The sequence below is a fragment of the Enhydra lutris genome, unplaced genomic scaffold (assembly GCF_002288905.1).
Source record: "Enhydra lutris kenyoni isolate GAN:26980312 unplaced genomic scaffold, ASM228890v2 scaffoldscaffold55, whole genome shotgun sequence".
NCBI lineage: Eukaryota > Metazoa > Chordata > Mammalia > Carnivora > Mustelidae > Enhydra > Enhydra lutris.
Window position 1 is genome coordinate 10798994 of NW_019154139.1, and position 23585 is coordinate 10822578.

Below are 23585 nucleotides of genomic sequence, written 5' to 3' on the forward strand. Positions count from 1 at the left end.
GCACGCATAGGGCGGCAAGGTGGACCGATGGGTGACGTAGGGCTCCCAGGCTGAGGAAGCCAGAAAGAACTCCAAGGTCTCAGAGTGCACAATTCCAGGTGGAAGAGGGCCGATTCTGGCATTCAGGAATTCTGACATTCCGATTCAAGGACACGGAGTCTAAAGATCTCGGCCTCCATAACTCCGTTCTAAGAAATTACGTTCTATTTTTAGGATCCTTAGATTCCAGGGGTTTGAGCCCATGATCTTAATAGTTCAAGAACCCGAGGAACAGGGAGGGGAGCTCTGCATAGGCTGGTGGGGAAAATGGGATGCCAGCTGGGGGCCTTCCCAAGGCCCAGCCTCAGTCTGCCGGCCTGTGAAATGGAGGAGTGTGTGTGTGTGTGTGTGTGTGTGTGTGTGTGTGTGTGTGTCTGTTGTTGAGGAGGACCTTCAGGTCCTCCCAGGACTGCCCCTTTCTAGGTGTGTGACCAGGACTGTGTGGCCTCTTCTTTGCACCCTGTCTAATGGTGGGGACAACACTAGTCCCTCTCCCATAAGACCCCATAGGATGCTGTGTGTCACTGGCTTTGCCTGGAACCTGGCAGCTGGGGTAAATAACAAGGAGCTGGAGGAACTTGTAGGATCCTATGAGCCCAGCGTCCAGAGAGCTTCTTCCTAGTGCCAGTGTCCCAGGCTCAGGAGGGCTGATGAGGTCCTGGGGTGATGACAGGTTGGGGCTGGAGGATCAGGGAGGGCTGCTCTGAGCCCAATGAGCCTGGGGTATCCTTGGGAGGAGCCAATGCCAAGGGGATCTTTGCCATTCTCCACATCATTGCCAGGCCTGGTGCTCAGAGCCTTTAGGAATCCAAGGTCCTCGGGCAGGGGCAAACTGGCAGGCTCACCCACCCAGGGGTGTTTGCTCCAAGTTGGGGTGCCTTTCCTTTCCAGAAGCTTTGCATTTTAAAGGTAGTGTCTGGCTAGGGCAGGCAGATGGCAGGTCCCACGGAAGATGATCCAGGCTCAGTGTGGGCTCAGAGTGAGGATATCGGAGGCTTTCTTTTACTCTCAGGGTTTTCTGTAGGGAGAGGCAGGGATAGACAGGAACCAAGGGATGGGGGGAGGTCATCAGGAAGAAAGGGCAGGGAGAGGTCCAAGCCGCAGAAGAGGTTTGGCCTCTAACTGGGCCTCCCGAGAGAGGCTCACAGGTTCGGAGGTGAGCGGTCTTTCTGAGCGAGAGTGGCTTGAATTTCTGCTATCAGCAATTTACCCCCCTTTGCATTGAGAATTGGCCCCTCCGGGCTCCTCTGATTCATTCAACGCCTCAAACACTGACGCAGAGCCTGTGCTATGTGAAGGGACGAGGAGACAGTTCAAAGCTGAGAGGGTGTCTCTACATTTAAGGAAAGCCGGTCTAGCGGGGAACAGGGAAGAGTCAGTTCTAGCTCCTTATAATACATGGGACGCGTGATAAGAAAGGGACTAATGACGTGAGTGGGCATGCCTGTTCCCACTGTGTCACTGGGCAAACTCTTATTCATGCTTCAAGACCCATCTGAAATGCCGTCTTCTCTGGGAAGCCTTCCCCGTGGATGCAGGGTTGGGGGGGTGGCTCTTCTTGTAAATACCCCCAGTGTGCTGTGAGATTTTCCACCATGGGGTGCCATGTGCCCACCTGGCAAGATCACAGCTAGCCACCCCAGGCAGGGCCTTTCGGGGGCACTGGGGGTTGGGCTTGGCATGGGAGGTCCCCAAGCATTCCGATTCCCAGGACAGGGGACATCACTGTGCCTGTAGTTCTTTTTTTTTTTTAAAGATTTTATTTATTTATTTAACAGACAGAGACCACAAGTAGGCAGAGAGGCAGGCAGAGAGAGAGGAGGGAAGCAGGCCCCCTGCCAAGCAGAGAGCCCGATGTGGGGCTTGATCCCAGGACCCTGAGATCATGACCTGAGCCGAAGGCAGAGGCTTTAACCCACTGAGCCACCCAGGAGCCCCTAAAGATTTATTTATTTATTTATTCATTTGACAGACAGAGATCACAAGTAGGCAGAGAGGCAGGCAGAGAGAGAGGGGGAAGCAGGCTCCCCGCCAAGCAGAGAGCCTGATGTGGGGCTTGATCCCAGGACCCTGGGATCGTGATCTGAGCCGAAGGAAGAGGCTTTAATCCACTGAGCCACCCAGGTGTCCCGTGTGCCTGTAGTTCTTAACTCCATTCAGAATCTGAGGAACATGATCAAAACTCTGGACTCCGCCCAGAGAAAAGACATGGACGCATTCACTTGCACCAGAGTTTAGGGGGTTCACGGACCACCCCTTCCCCACCGCAGTTCATCTAGAGACCCAGGTTCAAGGTTAAAGACCTGGGATACGCAGCACTGGTTTTCAAATGTGAGGACCGAGACCTGCTGGTGGCTTAATCCATTCTGGGGCTGCTATAACAGAATCCCACAGCCTGGGTGGGGGTGGGGGGGACGGGAAGCTTATAAACAGTATTTATTTCTCATAGTTCTGGAGGCTGGAAGTCCAAGATCAAGGTGCCAACAGATTCGGTGTCTGGTGATACCTGCTTCCTCGTTCATAGTCAGTCATCTTGCTGTGTCCTTATATGGTAGGAGTGAGGGAGCCCTCTGGGGCCATTTATAAGGCAGGGGGGGCTCCATCTTGAAGACCTATGCACCTCCAGAAGCCCCCGCCCTCCAATGCCATCTCTGGGGGGGTTAGGATTTTAACATACAAATTTGGAGTGTGAGGGAACACATTCAGTCTATCGCAGTGGGTGATCCCCTTGGGGTTCTGCCAGTCAGAGCATCCTCTGTAGAAAGGATACGTATTGTTTTAAGATTTCGTTGAGTCACATCGTACGTAGAACGCATTGGCGTCAAAGATGCTTGACTAACGGAAGGAAGGGCCTCTGTCGCCATGGGCTGATTGAATGATCCATCCGCTCCTCTATCAGACATATGAGGAGAATGCACAGGCACACAGGTGCAAAGGCGAAGGGGACACCGTGGTGCCCAGGCCAGCGAAGGTCCCTGCCCTCCGGAGCCAGGCAAGCCCACGCTGCGCACCACACCCTGGGGGCGAGATCCACTTCACCTTTCTGAGACTCAGCCTCCTCCTCTGAGAAGTGGGGACAGCTTGTGGGCCTATGCTGAGTAAAAGGTGTGTGTCAAAGTCTGGCTGGGTGCACTACAGGCCTCCAAGGTCAGTGTGATGGCGGGGAGAGGGCAGCGCTGACAAAGCCATCATTCACCATAACATGGCTGTGTCCTTCCTCCTCCAGGCCCATAGCTGACTGCTGACCACCCTCACCCCCTTGGCCATGGACACCCCTGGCTACCCTGCCTCAGCGCCCACAACCTTGGAACCTGGGAACACCTCCTCAGCCTGGCTCCCAGACGCCACCCTGGGAAATGGGTCGGCGGACCCAAGTGCAGCAGGGCTGGCTGTCAGCGGTGTCCTGATCCCGCTGGTCTACCTGGCGGTGTGTGTGGTGGGCCTGCTGGGCAACTCCCTGGTCATCTACGTGGTCCTGAGGCACACGGCTAGCCCGTCGGTCACTAATGTCTACATCCTCAACCTGGCCTTGGCCGATGAGCTCTTCATGCTGGGACTGCCCTTCCTGGCGGCCCAGAACGCCCTATCCTACTGGCCCTTTGGCTCCCTCATGTGCCGCCTGGTCATGGCCGTGGACGGCATCAACCAGTTCACCAGCATCTTCTGCCTCACCGTCATGAGTGTGGACCGATACCTAGCCGTGGTGCACCCCACCCGCTCTGCCCGCTGGCGCACAGCTCCGGTGGCCCGCACGGTGAGCGTGGCCGTGTGGGTGGCCTCGGCCGTGGTGGTGCTGCCCGTGGTGGTCTTCTCGGGGGTACCCCATGGCATGAGCACCTGCCACATGCAGTGGCCCGAGCCTGCGGCGGCCTGGCGCGCTGGCTTCATCATCTACACGGCCGCACTGGGCTTCTTCGGGCCGCTGCTGGTCATCTGTCTCTGCTACTTGCTCATCGTGGTCAAGGTGCGCTCGGCGGGGCGGCGGGTGTGGGCACCCTCGTGCCAGCGGCGGCGGCGCTCGGAGCGCAGAGTCACGCGCATGGTGGTGGCCGTGGTGGCGCTCTTCGTCCTTTGCTGGATGCCTTTCTACGTGCTCAACATCGTCAACGTGGTGTGCCCGCTGCCCGAGGAGCCCGCCTTCTTCGGCCTCTACTTCCTGGTGGTGGCGCTGCCCTATGCCAACAGTTGTGCCAACCCCATCCTCTACGGCTTCCTCTCCTACCGCTTCAAGCAGGGTTTCCGCAGGGTCCTGCTGCGACCCTCCCGCCGTGTGCGCAGCCAGGAGCCTCCTGCCGGAGGACCTCCAGAGAAGACGGTAGAGGAAGAGGAGGAGGAGGAGGATGAGGAGGAGGGGGCAGGGAAGCAGGGGGAGGGGAAGATGAATGGCCGGGTCAGCCTCATTGCGCAGCCTGGCACCAGCAGGCAGGAGCGACCGCCCAGCGGCAAGGTCAACAAGGACAAGCAGTTCCTCCCCCAAGAGGCCTCGGCGGGAGACAAGCCAGGCACACTGCACATCAGCTATCTGTAGGGGTTCTGTGGAGGGCTAGCGTGGCCCCAGGACAGGACAGAGGCTGTGGGTGTGCCAAGGGCATGCTATCCATGGTGCCAGAGGCCTACGATGGGATGTTGGGAGGCCTGGGCTCTGATCCCATAGCCGCTGAGACTCGCTGTGTGACCTTGCCTAGGTCCCTTTCCTTCTCTGGGCCTTGCGTTCTTTTCTGTGACTCAGGGATGGGAGTAATCAGCCAGGACAAGCTCTGCTGGATGAGAAGTCTGGAGGGGCATCACCCCTGGCTGGCTGGCCTTCCGGAGGGGGGTCCAGGTTCAGGGGACAAGGTCAGACTGGCTTTCCCCTTCAAAGACAGAGCATCCTGGGGGACCAGCCTGAAGGTTGGCCCTCAGAACAACACTAAGGTCTGGATTTCCTAGGCTCAGAGCTAGGATCACAGGGGAGGGACTGGGCCCCAAGTAGAAGGAAGTTCTACCCAGGGCAGGGAGAGGTCCAAACCTGTTCAGGCCCCACATCAGCTCCCCCGACATGCTGCAAGGCCTCGGCCAGCTCTTCCTCTTCTCTGGGCCTCAGACCTCACCTGCTGAACAACCCAATAACCTCCAGGCCCTCTTGGCCAGATGTTAGTGCTGGGACTCCGTGTTCCCGGCCCTGAGAGGCAGTGGATTTTCTAGGAAAGTCACTCAGGCCAGCTTCAGGGTCCCTTACCGCTTGGGCCCACCCAAGGCCCCGTATCTCATTTTGTATTTGGAATTTTATATTCTTTTTCATAAAGAGGGTCTCCAATCTGCGTTAAGTTTAGACCACCCAAGGCCCTACTTGGCCCCTGTTGAGGGCAGCTGACCAATTCCCATAGCAGCTCATGTCGTGAGGTTGTGGCTAGAAGGGGGGGTGTCTCTGGGTTTCTGAGGGCTCCAGGAGCACCCCTTATAGCAGCACCCATTGGCGCTCCTCCCCTCCCAGAGACCAAGACAGGGCCCGGGTCAGGCAGACTGGTGGGGAAAGGCAGTGTCCTAACAGCATGGTGTGGATAAGGAGGGAGAGGAGGAGAGGAAGGAGGAAGAGGGTGGAGGAAGAAGAGAGGGAGGAGGAGGGAGGAGGACAGATCTGCTCCAGGACCATGCCGCCATCCTTGGCCCCTCTGGGTGGAGCTCCGTGGCAGCACTGCTGAAGGCATGTTGTGGGTGCCCGGCCCGATCAATCTCGAGGAAAGCACGCAGTCAGGGTGGGAAAGCAAATGCTCTGGAAGGTATAACACTGGCTCCCTTGAGGGCCTGCCTAGGCTGGTAAGAGGGGCTGCGCCTTGATGGTGGCCTAGGGCTATTGCTGAGACTCAGGACCCCACAGGTCAGGGAGCAGTCCTCCCCATTCTCTATATTCTCCCAAGGGGGAGAATATGGGGCACCCCAAGGAAGACAAGACAAGGGGGGCTGGAGGGGAACCACAGGAGAGGCCACTGTGCAAGAATTCTCTCCCAGAGATAAGCCCTTGGGGCCATCGTGAGATTGGCCCCGGGGGAGGGCGGCACCTCAGGCTAACTCCCTCCATCCCCCACCCCAGCAAAGGGCAAGGGGGTCCTCAGGGAAAGCACGTGAACCACAGATTGGGAGACCTAAATTTTCAACTCAACTCAGGATCCTGGCTAGCCTTGACCTCTCTGGGGTTCAGTTTTCCCATCATAAAATAGTAGGTTGTCCCAGTCTGCCCACCTGCTCAGAATTGGGGGTGGAATGAATTATGTTGGACAAATTGCCCCCCATACTACAATGGGTAGGGGTGGGTGTATCCGATTTTAAAGTAAAGTATCAGATTATAAAGCCCCCAACCAGGCTTGGTCCACACCTGCTCCTTCATCAGGCGGCCTCTCTGTCTCTGGCCTTTGGGGGTAAGAGCAGTGCGGGACCCAGGATTGGGGGAAGGGGAGGAGGCAGAGGCCAAAGATAAGAAGGTGGGGCTTGGGGAGTTGGCCGGCTCAGAAGTTCCCCAAACAAGACCTTGTATGGATGTTGGAGCTGGAGGCCCAGCCCTCAGTCTGGGGTTCCTCTGAGAAGGATGTGGGGGTCTGAGTGAAGAAGGGCACCCGGCATTTCAGCATTTCCTGGCCAACCCTGCCTTCCTGACTCCTGGGACAGGTGAGCCTGTCCAGCACGGGTGGCTGGAAAGCCCCTGAGGGGGACCCTTCGCTGCTCCTGCCCCTTGCTCTTGTCAATAAAGACAGTGACACACGACACTAGCTGTGACCTGGGCCAGTTCATCTGTCTTGGTGGGCCTGTGTGTGTGTGTGTGTGCGCACGCCGCCTCTCCCTCTCTTCATCTCTCAGCTCTGCGTGCACAGGTCTCTGTGTATGGCTTCCCAGAGTCCGGGTCTCCAGGGCGCATGGAAGAGGCCCCGATAAGCCTCAGCCAACATCCTTACAGATCTTGGTCCCAAAGCCGTAGATAAGAGTCTTTTCCTGTGCCCGAACAGCAAGACTCGTGGCAGGAAGCTGATTGGCTCGACTGGGTCACGTGATAGCTCCTTGGGCCAATTACCAAAGATAAAGTGATGGAGTGCGACGATTGGTCAGGTGTGGGTCACGTGCTCATCCTTCTCACCTGGGAGACAATGGGACGCTGTGACTGACAGGCTGGCCTGACCCCAAAGCCGGTGTGTGCCCCAGGCAGCAACAGGAGACTGTGCATTTGCGAGCACGGGGTGCCTAGGAGGGGCCGGGGCATCTCAGCCACATCCACGCGTGAACACGAGGGGTCTACAGTGCCCGAGGCAGGTGTGCCTGTGGTGAGAGCAGAGGGACTGCTAGTGGTGAAGGGTCGCAGGGGAGAGGTTTCCGGGCCAGGGTTCCCCTCTGGATCCCACAGCCCCCAAGCTTCCCCACCATGCCATGTGTCACTGCCTGTGCCCGCTCACATTCATGCGTGTGGGTGCCCCACCGCCAGCCTTGCCTCTGCAGGCAGGGACTGTGTTCCCAAGTCAGGTAACTATGAATATTTGCAATAAATGAGTGAATAGGGGAATTCCATTTCACAAACTTCAGGGGCAGTGTTCACGCGGTGACTCTGGCCTCCTTTGGCTCTGTGCCCTGCAGTAATCCTGAATCAATGTGGGGAGGGCCAGGGGGATGGAAGGAACCTGTGTAGGGGTTTGGGCCTGGAATCTGTGGGTTATTGGAAAAGCAGGCGCCTCAGGGGGAGGTGAGGCCTGGGGTTGTGAGCCAGGACAGGCAGGAAGGGTGGTGATGACCTTCCCTGCCTGATTCCCCCTCTCCAGATCTTCAACTTACTCACACCCAAGGCCTTACCTTGAACTTGTCTCTCAGAGGCGGTTGCCAGGCAACAGCCCATGGCCACTAGGCTCTGGACCAGGACTTCATGCGTCAGCATCCGCATCAGTGGGGAGGAGCTGGGAGACCGCAGGGCCTGAGGCCCCAGGCTTCAGGTTGTCCTCACCGAAAAGATGTGGGGGAGACAGAGGCTACTGACCCATGGGGAGGTGACAGCTGGGCTCCACAGGATGCCAAACACAGATGGAAACTCTACAGGTGGGAAGAACCCCAGGCAGGAATGTGAGGGGCATTCCCCGGGATAACGCAAGGTCACAGTCCCGCCACGGCCTTGCACTGCCCCGGTCACTGGCAGGCCCTGGTGACCTTCTTGGTGAGACCACTGGAAGGCTGTGGGGGAAATGCATCCCCTAAAAGCTATGGGACCCGAATCAGGAGGCCCACTCTGTCACAAACCTACTGTGCAGCCCTGGGCCATTTACTTCATCTCTCTGCACGTAGCTCATTAAGTTAACAAAGATTTTCCTGAGCACAGACAGTAGGCAAGGCTCTGACCCTGGACTGAAGGTGCGGTGGGGGAAGATAGATGCCGTCTCTGTGCCCTTGTTGTTCCCGGAGAGCCACAGAATCTAGTTGGGAGAGAAGTGTGATAGGGGAGGGGTGCATGTGGCGCGGACACCTGACTGCCTGGAAGAGGGACCCGTGTGTGCTAAGGCCTTGAGCCCGAAGCAATGCTGTCAAGAAAAAGAGGAAAGGCAGAGATCGGGCCCAGGTGAGGGGCAGAAGCTGTGTCAGACAGGACCTCATAGGGGGTTAATTCCTGTTGTACGTTGTGTTGAGTCTCCTTGCCAAATTCATGTTCAAGTCCTAACCTTGGGTACCTCTGGATGGGACCTTATTTGGAAGTACGGTCCTTTCAGGCATAAGTAGCTAAGATGAGGTCATACTGGGGTAGGGTCAGCCGCCAATCCAGTGTGACTGGTGTTCTTAAGCCAAGGGGAGATTCGGACAGACAAGAGTGCAAGGAAGATGCAGCGTGAGGCTTCTACAAGTCCCAGGACACCAAAGGTTGTCAGCCAAGTGCCAGAAGCTGGGTGGGAGGTCCTCAGAGCCCTCCAGAAGGAAGCAACTGTGCTGACTTTTTGATCTCAGACGCCCAGCCTCCAGAACCAGGAGCAAATGAATTTCTGTTGCAAGCCACCTAGTTCGTAGTACTTAGTCATGGCAGGCCCAGGGAGCGAACACAGTTCCCTGCCTGCAAAACAGAACTTATGGTCCCTCCTCTCCCAAGACCTCCGGGGCTTGCATAATTCCTGTCCCGCTCACTCTTTCATTTAGCAAGTATTTTGGGGAGCAACTGCCAATTGCAAAAAGCTGAAGGCAGAGAAGTTTCAAGGCCTGGCAGTCTTAGGAGCAAAGGAAGTCACAGGGAAGAGAATAGATAAACTAGCCAGTTCTGAAGCACATGGCCCCTGGAACTGCCTGGGCTTGAATCCCGGCTCATCCGTTCACTAGCTGTTTGGCCTTGAAGCAGTTAATCAACCTTCCTGTGCTTCTCCCCGCAACCCCTTGTCTCTGAGATGGGGTTGAGAGCAGATGTCCCTATTGTTGGGAGGTTTAAATGAGTTAATATTTCTCCACAGTTAAGCACTGTGCCTGATGTGTTAGGTGCTGTGTTCAATGAATGCAAGAAGTGCTTTCCCAGAAGGAAGAATCTCTCCACGGGTGGGGGGGGGTAGGGAAGTCTCCCCAGGAGGCGCGATGGCCCAGCTGAGTGTAGAGAGGACACTGGAGTGCATGCACCAGGGAGGAATTATGCAGGACGGTCTAGGTACTGACGACCTAGCACTATTGGACCTAGGACAGCTCCAATACCCGTTTATAGCACAGGACGGTCAGACCAGGGATGGTCAAACACCTGGCTCAGGGTCATAGTACCAGAAGCGGGACCAAGAAGCTGTTTTCCCAGCCCCCAGTCCAGTGTCTACAGTTTTGTTTTGTTTTTTAAACTATGAAACTGGGGGGCAAGGTGGCAGGAGCAATGCGGCACGTGGAGAGAGCTCTGAGGCCACTGATGCCAGCTCCTTGGTGGCCACTGGGTGTTGGCAGATGATGTCCTTGGGGAAGACCAGACAGGTGTGAGGGCAGCCCAGGCCCCGTGGGGACTCCATGGCCTCCAGGAGGCTCTGCCACCCTCCAGGGAGCCCTGCAGCCCAGAGGTGTGAACGAAGGGCAAACACTTGTGCACGTTGTGTGTGCAGAAGGTACCTTTTCAAAGAAAATGTCTCGGCCACACTCGAAGGCATCTCCAGGGTCCCAGACACCTCAGGTCCTGGTTCACACATCCCAGGAACACAGCCCAGAGGCAGCCAGGAGCCCACGTCCCCTGTGGCTGGCTTGTTACAGGTGGGGAAAAGGAGGCCAGGGGCCCTCCTCGTCCTGCTATCCGCTTTAATTACCTGGAAATATGTCAATATTGGCACACCGAATGGCCAGTCCTGCGTTTGCTCAACACGACCCAGAGCCTGCTTCGTTTCTCCATCTGTAAGGAGGGGTTGTCTCTGAGGCTCAGCTTCCCGCCACTCATCAGACAGCGCTGGTCTCTCCTGCTCTCCGTGAACAGAACAGCAGCAATTACAGGAAGAACAAAGCAAACTCACATGCCTGTTTACGTGGGCGGCAGTCCGCTGAGCTGTCAGCCACGCAATCGGGATCCAACCCCAGCGGCCCTACTGCTTAGCTCTGCGGGCCTCCGGGCTGGCCTCGGAAGCGCTTGGAGCCTCAGTTTCCTCATCCATAAAATGGGCTTTATTCATAACCTCACCTCACAGGACTGTCGCGAGACCTGGAGGCCGAGGACTGGCTCGGCCGAGGCCCGCGCTGTGCTCTGTGCCCGGCAGGGGGCGCCGCGGGACGTCCGCTTGGTCGCCGCTCCGCTCGGCCGGACTCGGCTCTCTTCGGCCACGCTCGGCTCCACTCGGTTAGACTCGGCCATGTTCGGCCGCCACCGCCAGGCTCGGCCAAAGTCGGCTCTGCCCGATTGTCCTTGGCTGCACTTGGCGGGATTCGCCTATGCTCCGCGAAGTCCGGCCTGGCTGGCTCCTGGCCGGCCTCAGCTCGCGGCTGGACGCGCTGGGGCCCCTCCCTGGCGCCGAGGAGCCGCCTCGGGTTGGGCTTCTCGGGTGGAGGCCCAGAGGCCGGAGCAGAGCTGGCCTGAGGGTCGCGGCCGCGAGTGTCCGCGCGACAGGGTCCGGTTTGCCTGAGCCCTGGGCCGTGCTTTTCCAGGGCATCGGCTGGCAGCCAAAGGGGCGGGCTCGAGGCCGGCGACTGCCTTTACCCAGGGGTCCAAGCCGAAGCCGGTGGGCCGGGGGTCGGGGAGTCTGTCCTTACTTCTGCCGAGCGGAGCGGGGAGGTTGGCTGTTGCCTCATCGTTCTGGTTTGGTCGGCCGTCGGGGAGGGAGCCACTTGCTGCACCTGTTCCTTAGCCTCAGTTTTCCCCCCAACAGTTAGCAGGATTCTTCTGGGGCGGGGTGGGGGTGGAGGCGGCCGACAGACTCCCCGCGACCTGCTGGCTCTTTCTTTCCCTGGGCCTCTTGCGGATTCAGTGTCCCCTTCTGTAAAATGGTCTTAAACTCGCCCAACTCGGGATCAGACATGGGGTGTTGAAAGCCCAGGGTGGAGAAACTGAGTCCGGAGGTGGATGTTCACCCACCCACCCTGGCTAATCAGTGGAAGGCCTCCGTAGTAGAACCGAGTCTGGGGTTCTCCGCGCAAGAGGAAGCGGGACGAACTGCTTGGGAGAGGGAGGGTCCCTTGGAACCTCTGGCCAACCTCTCCCCAACTTTGTGGGGAGGGGGTTTGGAAAAAAGTGCTTGGGCGCCCCAGCCAGCCCCTAGCGCGTCGCAGTGGCCTTTCATCCTTCTCCTAGCTCTCTGCTACCCCCTTAGCTCCCGACGAAGGGGATGAGACGGGAGCATCACAAGTCGCCGGTTGCATGAGGTGGGTGCCCAGTGGGCTGGGTCACACCCACCGCGGGGCCCCATGGCTCTCCCCAGCAGATGGCGCTCGCGGTTGCCTTTGTTTAGTTTCTTAATCGGCTAGTGACCCTGAGCAGTTAGATCTGCGACTTGGCATTCACAACTTGCAATGCTGACTCCAGGAATCATGTTTTCTGTCTCACCTTTTGACAGGCACACATTTTATCTTTTTAAAATACATGAGGGGTCCTGGCACTCTGTAAGCACTCACTCACTATTTTTATACCTGGGTCCCAGGGCTTCCGACTCAGGTGTGCATGAGAAGGGGCTGATACCCTTACCCTATTCAGAGTGTGACCACGGAGAAGCACTGGTGGGTGGCCAGTAGAGGGGACCCCTATCGGGTATCCCACCAGACCGCTCAGGTGCTCTTGGCTTCCTTATGTCCCTCTGGCCCAGGAACACCAAGGCTCAGAAGTAGGGAGTGTGCCCAAGGTCACACAGCTAGAAGGAGCTAGAGCTGGAACATAACCCAGTTTTGTCTGCCCCAGGGCTGGGCCTCTGTCTCCAAGCTACCTGGCCAGCTGGGGAGATTCTCCGAATGGCTGAGAGACCACGGATGCTGCACAAATGAAGGTATTTTAGGCAGAGTGAGAGTGAGAGGAAAAATATTGAAGTGTAATATATCTGAGTCTTGCTCTCTTGTCCACCCTGCCTCCAGCTGGCAAAGAGAACAAGGAGCCCTTTTCTGGGGCATCGGCCTGGCTGGGAGCCAAAGGAGCCAGCCCTAGAATCTGGCAAATCAAGTCCCTTTCCTGGCCTCAGTCTCCTCATCTGTTAAATGGGCTGAGTGGCCTTTGGCAGAGCGGCTTTTGAGTGTGGCCTGGAGCAGAGGGCTGGCACAGCGTGGGATAAACTTCTTGTGTCCCCAGGCTGCGCACCCCATCCCCCATCTGTCTTCCCTTCCCTTCTCCCTTCCCTCCAAGGCTTTCTAAGCCAAAGGACTCAGAGGCGGCCAGGAGTTGTCTTCCACTCTGGTGCTGCTGACTCAGCCCTTTTCCTGGTGACAGCAGCAGGAGGAGGGTGGGGAGGGTGGCTCCCACCCTCTGCAGCCCTGGCTCAGGGCCCTGGGAATGCTGTCTGAGGCAGGGCCACATAGAGGGCATGGCCCGTGTGGTCTTGGTGTTTTCTCAATGCTGTAGAACCTCAGTCTGCTTTTGGGGGGACCCCCTGGGGTCCCCTAAGTAGGCCAGGGTAGGGGGGAGGACTCTAAGTGGGCTTGAGAGGTGAAAGCAGCACAAAGCTGAGAGCTGCGAGAGTCTGACTTTCATTCCAGCTTCGGTTCCGGTCAGCTGTGACCTTGAGCCAAAGACAGGTCTATCCTGGGTCACGGAGTCTCTGCTGGTCACATTAAGTAATTGGGTCAGGCCATCTCTCAGGGTCTTTCCAGGCCTGAAGTTCTGCTGTCTGATTATCCCCAAAACTGCTAGAAAAACCGAAGTCTGGACATGAGATGTCAAAGATACACAGGCCACGGGCCGTTCTATCCTCCACACTTGGCCCATTGAGTGGGGGTTAGGTTTTCATGCCCTAAACCCCAGACTGAATTCCATCCCCCTCAGATCTCGACATTTCTGTACTGAGGGCAGTAATGTCACTGCCTCCCTCTTCCCACAGGACAGACTGGGAACTAGAGCCTTTGTCCCCCCCAACCCTACCCATTCCCCCCACCCAGGCATGTTCCTAGGACTCCAGTGGGCTGGGGACCACTTCCTTTCTGTGGGGTTGTGGCTCCTCTTCACTCCTCCCAGCCATGGGACCCTGGGAAAGCACAAGGCTGGGGTCAGCTGAGTTGAAATAATGGATGGGAACACCTTTCAGGTTCCAAAAACCCCTGCAAAGATGAGGCCCAGCCCAGGCAGTAAGCACTCAACCAGTGTGGAATGAGAGGGGGCTGGAGTGGGAGGGACACTGGAGACCGTCTGGGCACCCCAGAGTCCCAGGGATGCATGAAAAACCTCGGCAGCTCAACTGGAAGGAAGCTGGGCAGGACTCCGCCCAGGCCCAGAGGCATACTACACAGGCTGCCCCTCTTGCCAACAGGACCTGTCTCTGGGGGGTCATTTCCACAGAGGGGCTGGCTCCATAAGACGCGAGGGATGGACTGTTCAGGGGAGATTTCCAGGCTGAGGCGGGGGACTTCCATGTCCATTGGAGAGGGGGTGTTGACCTGGCTGTTGCCCTTACCTAGTACCTGAGGGGGTCATACCTGCTCATTGACTTGGACATGTGCTGAGCCTCCCCTGTGCCCAGCACAAGGAGACTGGGGACTGGAGCTCTGCAGATTCCTAGGGACGGACAGGTCAATGAATTGGCCCAAGTCCTGAGCTAGTGGGCGCCCGCACCCTCTCCCCTCAGCACCCTGCCCCTGTGACCCAGAGCAAATAGGTCAAGCCCACCTCTCACCCCGATTCCAGTGCTGCCTCCTCATTCCTGAGCAATCTGGGGGGCTCCTGCCCCTTCCTTTCCCTCTATTTTCCAGCCTGCACCTCAAGGGGCTTCAGACCCCTTCCCATTCTGACTCTCTTGGGCTTCTGAATCAAACCAGACCCCACTGGACAACCAAAGAGTTAAGCAAAAGAAAACCCCAGCTCCCTAGGCTCCTTTTATCTCTCACAGATCCCAGAGGCTGGAGAGAAGGGAGCAGGGAGGAGGGGAAGTGGGAAGCCCGCTCAGCCCGCTCCCTCCGCCTTCCCTCCGCCTCTCTCCCTCCTTCTCTCCCTCCCTCTTCGGCTCAGCCTGGGGGTCTGGGCCAGCAACAAACAGACATGGGCCAAGGAGCCAGAGACTGCCCTGAGGCCGGGGGTCTGTGAGCTGCCGTGGAGGCCACTGGACACGGGGTGAGTGATGAATGTTCCTGTAACTTCTTCCAGCAGGGCCCCGGGGGCTGGGGTCAGAGCCCGGAATTCCCTTCCTCCCTCCTCTCTTCCTAGACACGTCCTGGGTTCTGCTCTCTCCCTCTGACCCTCTCAGCCCCTCTAGCCCTGGTGAAGGGCTGCCATGTTCCTCCAGCGGGAGCTTGTCCCTGCCGGGACACTCACCAGCTCAGCTCAGCAGGCCCAGCTTCCTCCCATCCCAGAGAGCTCCCAGCTCCTAAGTAAAGGCAGCAGGAAAACCCCCCACCCCAAATCACCCCAGATGGCACAGTCCCCCACCCTGAATCCCTGCGTGGCCCCCCCTCCCCCAGGGCCAGTCCCTGATCATGGCTGTGGTTATTATTACTCTTGTTCAAAGACTGCTCTGCTTCCTGCTTCCTGCTCTCCCCAGGGCACAGTTCTGTGTCTCAGAGCTTTTGACTCCAATCTGGCCTCAGATTGGCCAACAGAAACATCCCCAGCCATGCCAGTTCTCCGGGCGAAATTCTGCTCTTCCCATCCCGAGTGGGCACTGGGTAGAGGCCTTGTCTGTCACAGGAAGGAACATGTGTCAAATCTTATTTATTACTGAAGTGTATTTGACATTATCTTGCTTTCAGGCTTGCAACATTGTCATTCAGCCATCCTGTGCATTACTCAGCGCTTACCACTGATGAGGGTCGTCACTATACAATGTTATTACAATGTTATTGACTATTCCCTCTGCCTTCCTTTGTATTAAGAGTCTTACAAGTCAGGTACTTACCCTGCATTTGGATCCTCCTGAACAACCTGGGAGGTAGGCAGTGGTTTCAACTCCTTGTAAGTGTCAAGGAGCAGCATGGAAGACTAGAGAGGTTAAGCTACTAGCCCGAGGTCACACAGCTTGTAAGCTATCATGGGATCTTAGGTCCAACCCTAAGGCCTCACCCTTTCCCATAAAGTCACATCTATGGCCAGGAAAAAGGGGATTTTTGTTCTTCTCAAAAATCACCGAGATGTGGCATTTACAAACACAGGGTGGGGGTTATAATCTTGAACAGAGAGGATGTTGATCTCTGAGAAGTTTATCTGCCTTATAGAGCAGAACCAGGAAAACAGGCCAGGGCAGAGCTGGGGAATGGTCACCTCTAAGAGAGGGGTGGTATCTCTGGGGACGACCTGCCCGCCACCGCCCTTCTAGCTACTACTCAGCCCCCAGCATGGTGGAGTGTGTGTGCGTGTGTGTGTGTGTGTGTGTGTGTGTGTGTGTGTGTGTGTGTATAGAGGGGGGACTCCTGCCCTTTAAAACCCATCCCTTACCTCAGTACTCAGTGGAGATAGAATAGCATTTTTAAAAAAAATAATAATTTTAACTTCTCTATATGTATTAACCGCAGAAAAAATATTTTTGAACTGTACCAAATGTTAAAGGAACAAAAAGGAAATAAACAAAGAAACGCCAGAAGTGTAAAAACCAGTCTGGTTTCAAGAGCCAAGTTTCTGATCCTGCGATAATATGCCAGCCCCCAAACACTGCTACCACCTCAAAGGCTCTTTGCCGGGTTTCCTGCCCACCCAGCCCCAGCCTGTCCCCAGTGTCTGCTGTCCTGGCCACTTCCTGCCCCCCTCCTGGAACTCTGGAACCTCCCTTGGCCAGGGCCATAGACATCTTCATAAACCCCTGGACTTCTCCCATCGTTTTTGAATTTTCCAGACCTTCTAGTCCTGCTCCTTAATTCCAATTTACCCCCGTTGGCAGTGGATTGGTAGGTCTATGATGATTGACACAACTCTCTTCCAATGAATTAACTCCAGAGCCTTGGGGCTTCTGTGTAAGGCTGAGCTGTGTGGGTTGTTGACTGCACAAAGGTGCTGAGGGGGAGGTGGGTTGACAACAGCCCTTGCCAACCTACAAACCCTCAGTGTTGTATTTTTCCAAAAAATGACTTCTATTTTTGTTTCTAATTTGTCGCGCAGAGAGGTACCTGCATCTGCCTTGTGCACAGGCACCTCTAGGCAGGCCAGCACTGGTCTACGGTCTAAAATTCTGCATACCTACTCCTGAATTCTTAAAGATGCCGTGACAGCATCACTGGGCATAACACTGTGCGTTTTCTCTGGATGTTGCTTCCCGACTGCTACAATAAATGAACTTTCCTAGATCTTGGTCAGGACCATGATGCTCAGGTGCCAGATCCTGGGCTCGGCCACTCATCCCCTCTCCTGAAGCGTGAGCCTGCAGAATCATTTGCCTTGGTCCCAGGGGCTCACTAACATCCCTCATGCTGGGCCAGTAGCCTGTGCTTGCTGGAGGAGGCTGGGTCGGTTGCAAGAAAACAAGCCAAAGGGAGGTGGGCAGGGCGGGCTAGGGTGGGGAGCATTTCACAGTCTTACTGGGTAGGACACGTGGGTGGCTGGAGCACCTTCCTCGCCCACCCCAGCAAAGGCATCCCGGGACCTTGTCTGTTTCCCTGGCTGTGGCTCTCTTTAGACGGGTTTGCTTCCCAGGCCCACGTGTGCCAGAAATCCCCATGGACTGGGTTCCAGGGGACCCGGCCTGCAGGCCCTACATGGCCACAGGTCTCTTCATGACCTGGGAGAAATTGCTTCTCTGTGTCAGTCTCTTTCTTCTCATCTGTTAAATGGAGACACTAACCCTCTGCCCTTGAGTTACGTCAGGTGCGCTGATAATATGGGGGCAGCATCCGTGCTGCGCAGTGCGCGGTGTGGACGGTCCCTTAAATAGAATCTCTGCCCCTCCTTACTTGCTGCAGGTCACCATGGGGATAGCTGCCCTGGACCTCCTCTGTGCAGGGCTCCTGCTCCCTCTCTTGGTGTTTGCGGTCCCCACCGAGGAGCCCTCTTCTGGGGATGCGGTGGCCTCGGGTGCCCCTGGGTACTGTCAACGGTGCTGTGACTCTGAGGACCCCCTGACCCCTGCCGATGAAGCAGTGTCATCGGCCTCTCCATCTGCCCTCCCATACCTGCTGCCTGAGGTCAGGCCCTACATTAACATCACCATCCTGAAGGGTGAGTAGCCTCCTCCCTCCCAGTGGCTCAGGCTAGACTGGCCTGGCTGGGGATGGGGAGGGTGTAGAGCCCTCTCCTTGGGCTGGGGTCGGTGAGGGGGAGGGAACAGGAAAAACCCAGATAGAAAATTGTCCCAGACCCTTTCTGTCATTCATATATTTATTGAGCAGCTACTATGTGCCAGGACTGTTCTGAGTTCTGAGGATGGAGCATGAGTAAACCAGACAGAAGTGCCAACTGCCGTTCTCATGGGAGAGGCAGAACGTGAGCAAGAAATATATTGCCCAAGTTAATGAGACAGAATGTTCGATGGTGATAAAGGGGATGGCGGTGCCAAGGTTGAGGAGGGTAAGGGGCATCAGGAGTGTAGGTGCAGGGAATAGGTTGCAAATTAAATGGGGTGTCGGTTCATTGAGAAGTGAGGGAGAAGCCAGGTGGCTATCTGAGGAAGAGTAGTCCAAGGAGCATGAGCAGCAGGTGCAAAGGTCCTGTGGTAGGAGTGGGCCTGGTGTGTCTAAGGAGCAGAGAGCAAGAGGAGGAGCTGAAGTTGGAGATGAAACAGGGGCAGGGTCAGACTTGGGTTTCCCTGAGTGGGAATGGGGAGCAGGGGAGGGTTCGAGCAGAGAGACCTGGTCCCTCTGGGGCTACAAATGGATCTCTCTAATATTTCGTGGAGAATGGCCAGCAGGGAACAAGGGTAGAAGCAGGGAGATCTATGGGCAGCCACGAGGGCTATCCAGGTGAGAGTGGGCTCCCTGTCCTCGAAAATCAGGAAGAGGCTTCTGCTGCTGGGGACTGTGAACAGCTGGGGCTGGGGCCAGGTCCTGGACACCCTTCACCTGGGGTTGTGTGGCCAACCACCCCAAGACGTCAGTCCTTGTTCATTGCTCCCATTTTGCAGAGGGGGAAACGGAGCCTCCAAGCAGGGAGGAGCTTTCCCAGGAGCAAACAGCTATAAGGCGCAAAGCCGAGATCTGTCCCTGAGGACTTGGGCCACTCCACCCTCCAGCCAGGGATCGGCTGGCTTCTGAGAACTCTGGGCCTCGGGTTTCATGGGGAGAACACCTCTCTTCCTCCAGCACCCCATCTTCCCTAAGGCCCATAGAGCCCCTGCCTGAGGCTGAGGAGCTGTCTGGCCGCTGGAGGTACTTCCTCCACACTGTCTTCCTAAAAACCCAGGATTAGGAGGACACCCTTGAGCCAGCCTTCACTGTCTGCCGGCGCGGGTGGACACTCGGCTGTGGCAGGAGGCCCCTGGCTGGCGTCAGGAGTCCTGGGTCCCCGTCCCAGCTGCTCGCTCCCTCACTGTGCGGGTCAGGCTGGTCTCTCTGTCCCTGGCTTGCCGCCTCCTTTGTAAAAAGGTAAAGGTAACCCCTTCCTAGGACCACGGTTCACCCCCCTCCCTCGGGTCTGGGGCAGGGAGGTGCAGACCGTAAAGTGTGGTGCAGACAAGGAGGTCCTTCTCCGCTGAGACTGTGGGGCCAAATCGTTGCAGAGCCGGCGACCCCCTTCTCCCCGCTTCTGTCCAAGCTTTTCCCCTGAGGGTCTGTGCCTTCCGTTTCGCTCTTTCCATTGATACTGCCGAGGTCACAGGAGACCTTGGGAAGACCCAGGCCTGTGCGGGTCTCTCAAAGGAAGTGGCTGATGGTAGGAGTTCTGGCGTGTGACAGGTGGCAGGGAAATGCTTGGGATCAGGTACCTCAAGACATAGGGGGTCCCCTGCTCCTTCTGTGCTCAAGGTCAGCCTGGGACCAAGGCTGGGCAGAAGCGTGTGTGCCTAAGGATGAGGCTGGATGTTGCCGGAGCCCCGGGCAGTCAGGGACAGGTGGAGCGTTGCTGGGTGGACCCTCCTGCCTCATATTGGAAGTCTATAGGGCGCTCCCCCATAGGACATTTTGTCAAGGGCCCAACATCAGCCCTGTGAGGTGGACAGATTCCTCTTCAAGACAGAGACAAAATAACCGAGACCGTGACCGTGAAATGCCCCAGTGGGACATAACACCAACCAAGGGCTGCCTGGTTCCGAACCAGGGCCTTTCCCTTCATGTAGGCGGAGGCTTTTTTTCTTGGCTTCTTCTCTGGGTCAGAAATGCAAAGTGCAACTCAGCAAAGAGAATGAGCTCTTGCCACTTGCAACAGCATGGATGGAACAGCGGATACAGAGCTGAGCGAAATAAGTCAGTGGGAGCAAGACGAATGCCGTATGATTTCCCTCATATGCAGAATTTAAGGAACAAAACAGGTGATCATAGGGGAAGGGAAGGAAAAAAATAAAATAAAATAAAATAAGAAGAAAACAGAGAGGGAGACACACCATAAGAGACTCTTTGCTCTAGGGAACAAACTGAGGGCGGTTGGAGGGGGTGGGGTGGGGGAACGGAGTCACTGGGGGATGGGCATCAGGAGGGCTTGGGGTGTCATGAGCCCTGGGTGTTCTGTGCAATGGATGAATCACTAAATTCTACCTCTGAAATGAATAATACACTATATGTTACTTAAAATCAATTTAAATTAAAAAGAAAGAAAGAAAGAAAAAGAAATGCCAAGTGGGTCCTGCACCAGCTACCTCTCCGCTGGAGTCAGGCTGGGTGTAGTGACTCTTGGGGTTTGGGCCTGGCTTCCCAGGGAACGACGTGATCACACCTTCACTGCACGGGGTGGGGAACGGGCGGTGGAAGACAGAGAGCGTCTTGGGTCTTGCCCCTCCCGCTTCTCCTGAGCTGTATGACCCTAGGTGAGTCACTGAACCTCACTGTGAGTAGAGATGGTCATGGTGTCTTCTTTAGAGGGGCGTTCAGCAGAGTGATGCCCAGTATGCAGCAGGTGCTTAGTACATGCTGGCTATTCTCTGGCCTTCCTTCTCGAGGCAGAGGCGGAGCCCTCCGCAAGCAGAGGCAAGGGTGCCGGCCCTGACTTTCCCCTTCTTGTCCCCACAGGTGACAAAGGGGACCGAGGCCTGCTGGGAACGCCCGGGAAGCTGGGCCGGGAGGGTCCCCGGGGGGAGCGCGGCCCGCAGGGCAGCAAGGGCGCCAAGGGGCAGGCGGGCAGCCCCGGGGGCCCGTGCCAAACGCGCTTCTCGGCCTTCTCGGTGGGCCGCAAGACGGCCCTGCACAGCAGCGAGGGCTTCCAGCCGCTGCTTTTTGACACCGTCTTCGTCAACCCCGACGGCCACTTCGACCTGGCCACCGGCCACTTCATCGCCCCGCTGCGTGGCCTCTACTTCTTCAGCCTCAACGTCCACAGCTGGAACTTCAAGGAGACGTACGTGCATGTGGTGCACAACGAGGAGGCGGCCGTCATCCTCTACGCGCAGCCCAGCGACCGCAGCATCATGCAGAGCCAGAGCGTGATGCTGGCGCTGGCGCCCGGGGACCGCGTCTGGGTGCGTCTCTTCAAGCGCGAGCGGGAGAACGCCGTCTACAGCGACGACGTGGACACCTACATCACCTTCAGCGGCCACCTCATCAAGCCTGAGGATGATTAGTGGCCCCCGGTGGGGCAGCCCTGGCCCCGGGGTGGGGGGAGCTGTGGGCAAGGTGGTCCTCCAACAGGGCCTCGGTGTGCCCCTCCTTAAAGTGGGTCCCGGGACCTGGCATTCTGGGTAGTCTTCCTCTTCTTTCCTTCCCTCCATCATCTCTCTCTCTTCTCTTGGACATATTTTAAGAAGCATGCTAACCTGAATATTCTAGAACTTTCCCAGCCTGCGAACACGGCAGATTCTGATTCTGGTTCTGAAGTGGGCGGCGTCCAGGGTTCTGCACGTCTAAGAAGTTCCTGGATGTAGTTGGTGCTGCTGGTCCAGGGACCCACCTTGAGTCCCCAGATTCTAGACCTTTCCCAACATTCTGGAATCCTCCGAACATTCTAGACTCTTGCCAAATCCTTCACTTCTCTCATCTCTCCAGGACCCCCACCCCCACCCCATCCTCTTGCTCCTTCCACCTTCTCTGTCCCTCTCTTGTGCACCCCACTCGCGCAGCCACCATTTCCTTATTCATTCATCAAACGCTCGCTGAGCACTCACTCTGTGTCAGGCTCTGGGGAAGCTGAGGTGAGACACAGGCCCTGCCCTTGGTGAGTCCCCAGCCCAGCCAGGGTGGGGAGATACAGGCTCAGGAAACCAGACCCAGAAAAATGTGCAGGGCTCTCATCACAGAAGTCTGTGTCTGGGCGTTCAGCCACCGTGGACCGTCCTTGTCTGCAGGTCCCCAAGGTGGATAGAGTCCCCAAGGTAGGGGGGATCCTTATCCTTGTCCATTTCTTTCCTTCCTGCCCAATGCCCTTCATTAAAGCAAACCCCAGAAGGGCCTTGGTCAGGGCAAGGGTGCTATGAGGGGAGGGTCCAGGGGCCTGCGGCATTTGGGGGTGAATAGGGCCCTTGGGAAAGGGAGCCCAGACCCACATCTCCCCACATGTCAGGTATGGCAGCCCGCGAGGACTCCTCCCCTCCTCACACATCCCCTTCCCCATCCCCAAGGCGCCTGGGCCTCGGTTCTCCCAGGCTTCCAGCCACCGTCAGACACTGATGTTGTCCCCAGGTGCTCTCTGACCCTCCTTGGCCCTCCTTGCCGGCCCAATGTCCCTGGCTTTCCAGGCCTAGTTAAGGTGCTGAGGCCCCGGTGGGCAGCTCGTGCCCGGCACAGAGCCTCCTGTGGCCAGATGCCACCGGGCCATGGGCAGGGCTTTGGAGCCCTCAGCAGGTCTAGGGAACTGAAGCGGGCAACATCCCAGGTCAGTCGGGGAGAACCTCCTCTGAGCCATGAGGCCAAGACAGGCACTGGGAGTGACCAAGGCCAAGGAAGGGACATCAGGCCTTCTGTCCTTTCTCCCTCTCCCGGGGTGAGGCAGTCTGGCAGTCTCCGGCCTTCTTGTCTCCCATCCCAGGTAGCCTGAACCTCTCTCCAGAGGGAAATGGCTGCTTCCCGTTGGTGCTGATGCTGACCGCGGGGCAGAGGTGCCCCGAGCAGTGGTCTCTGGTGCTCACTTGCAGCCGACGGATTCACGGCTCAGTGATGGGGGGCTGGCAGCAGGACCTGACCCCGTGCCATGAACGCTGGTGCTATACCCCCACTCCTCACCTGACTTCGCCCCTGTCCTGCTTGTCTGGAGTGATTAAAGTGTGTCTGTCTTTTTGGCAGTTCGGGCTGGTTCTTTCTGCTCGGCTCCCTGTGCCCCTCCTCAGGAGGGTGGCCAGTCCCAGTTCTGCTGGGGGCCCCACCACAGGGCTCCCCTCCATGGGCTCCCCATCCCACGCGGCCCCTCGGTCACTCATCAGCTGGTAGGCCTTGGAGTGAGTGGAGCCAGGCTCGGAGCCGGCTGGGCCGTGCCTTGTCTGTGGCCTCAGGCCAGGCTCCACACACCTGAGCCTCCATTTCCTTGTCTGTAAAATGGGGACGCAGAGAATCTACCCCAGGGGATGGCCATGAGGATGAGAAGAGCGATGTTTGAGCCGCACCCACTGACTGCCTGCTGTGTGCTGGGTACCCCACTAGGCGTGGAGGTGCAGGGCGAGCCCAAGCCATCCTCTTGCCTTCGAGAACGCTGTGGAGCCTACATTCCAGTGAATCACTTGTAAGTGCCGAGCCCCGCAGGCCCTACTTGGGGATTCTGTCTCATGGTTTGTGTTTAATATTTACGAGAGAACAGTTGGCTGTTCTCTGGAGGAAAACACAGCTTCGTCTGACAGCGGACTGGGTTCTGACTTTCCAAGCTAGCGCGGTGACTGCTCACGTAGACCTATTTATGTTTGCAGTGACCCCTGTGGGCTTGCCCGACACACTCAAGGCACCTTTGTGTGTCCCTATGGCTGTGCTTGGTGGCGTTCTGGGCACCATGTGCAAGATACAGCTAT

General features: G+C 57.1%; 2 protein-coding genes across 3 annotated transcripts; both read left to right on the forward strand.

The window, feature by feature from the left end:
• Nucleotides 1-3225: 3225 nt before the first annotated feature.
• LOC111157583 (somatostatin receptor 3) lies at nucleotides 3226-5161 on the forward strand. The gene has a single exon (XM_022519123.1). It carries the CDS (start codon nucleotides 3305-3307, stop codon nucleotides 4565-4567), a length of 1263 nt encoding a protein of 420 aa, XP_022374831.1. The 5' UTR covers nucleotides 3226-3304; the 3' UTR covers nucleotides 4568-5161.
• Nucleotides 5162-14510: 9349 nt separating this feature from the next.
• On the forward strand, nucleotides 14511-22885 carry LOC111157539 (C1q and TNF related 6). Of its 2 annotated transcripts, XM_022519038.1 has the most exons (3): nucleotides 14511-14707; nucleotides 17479-17734; nucleotides 20671-22885. In XM_022519038.1, exons 2-3 carry the CDS (start codon nucleotides 17485-17487, stop codon nucleotides 21216-21218), a joined length of 798 nt encoding a protein of 265 aa, XP_022374746.1. In that variant the 5' UTR covers nucleotides 14511-14707; nucleotides 17479-17484; the 3' UTR covers nucleotides 21219-22885. The 2 variants fall into 2 exon arrangements, with proteins under 2 accessions (XP_022374746.1, XP_022374748.1); XM_022519040.1 differs by lacking the exon at nucleotides 14511-14707 and having other exon boundaries at nucleotides 17271-17734.
• Nucleotides 22886-23585: the final 700 nt, after the last annotated feature.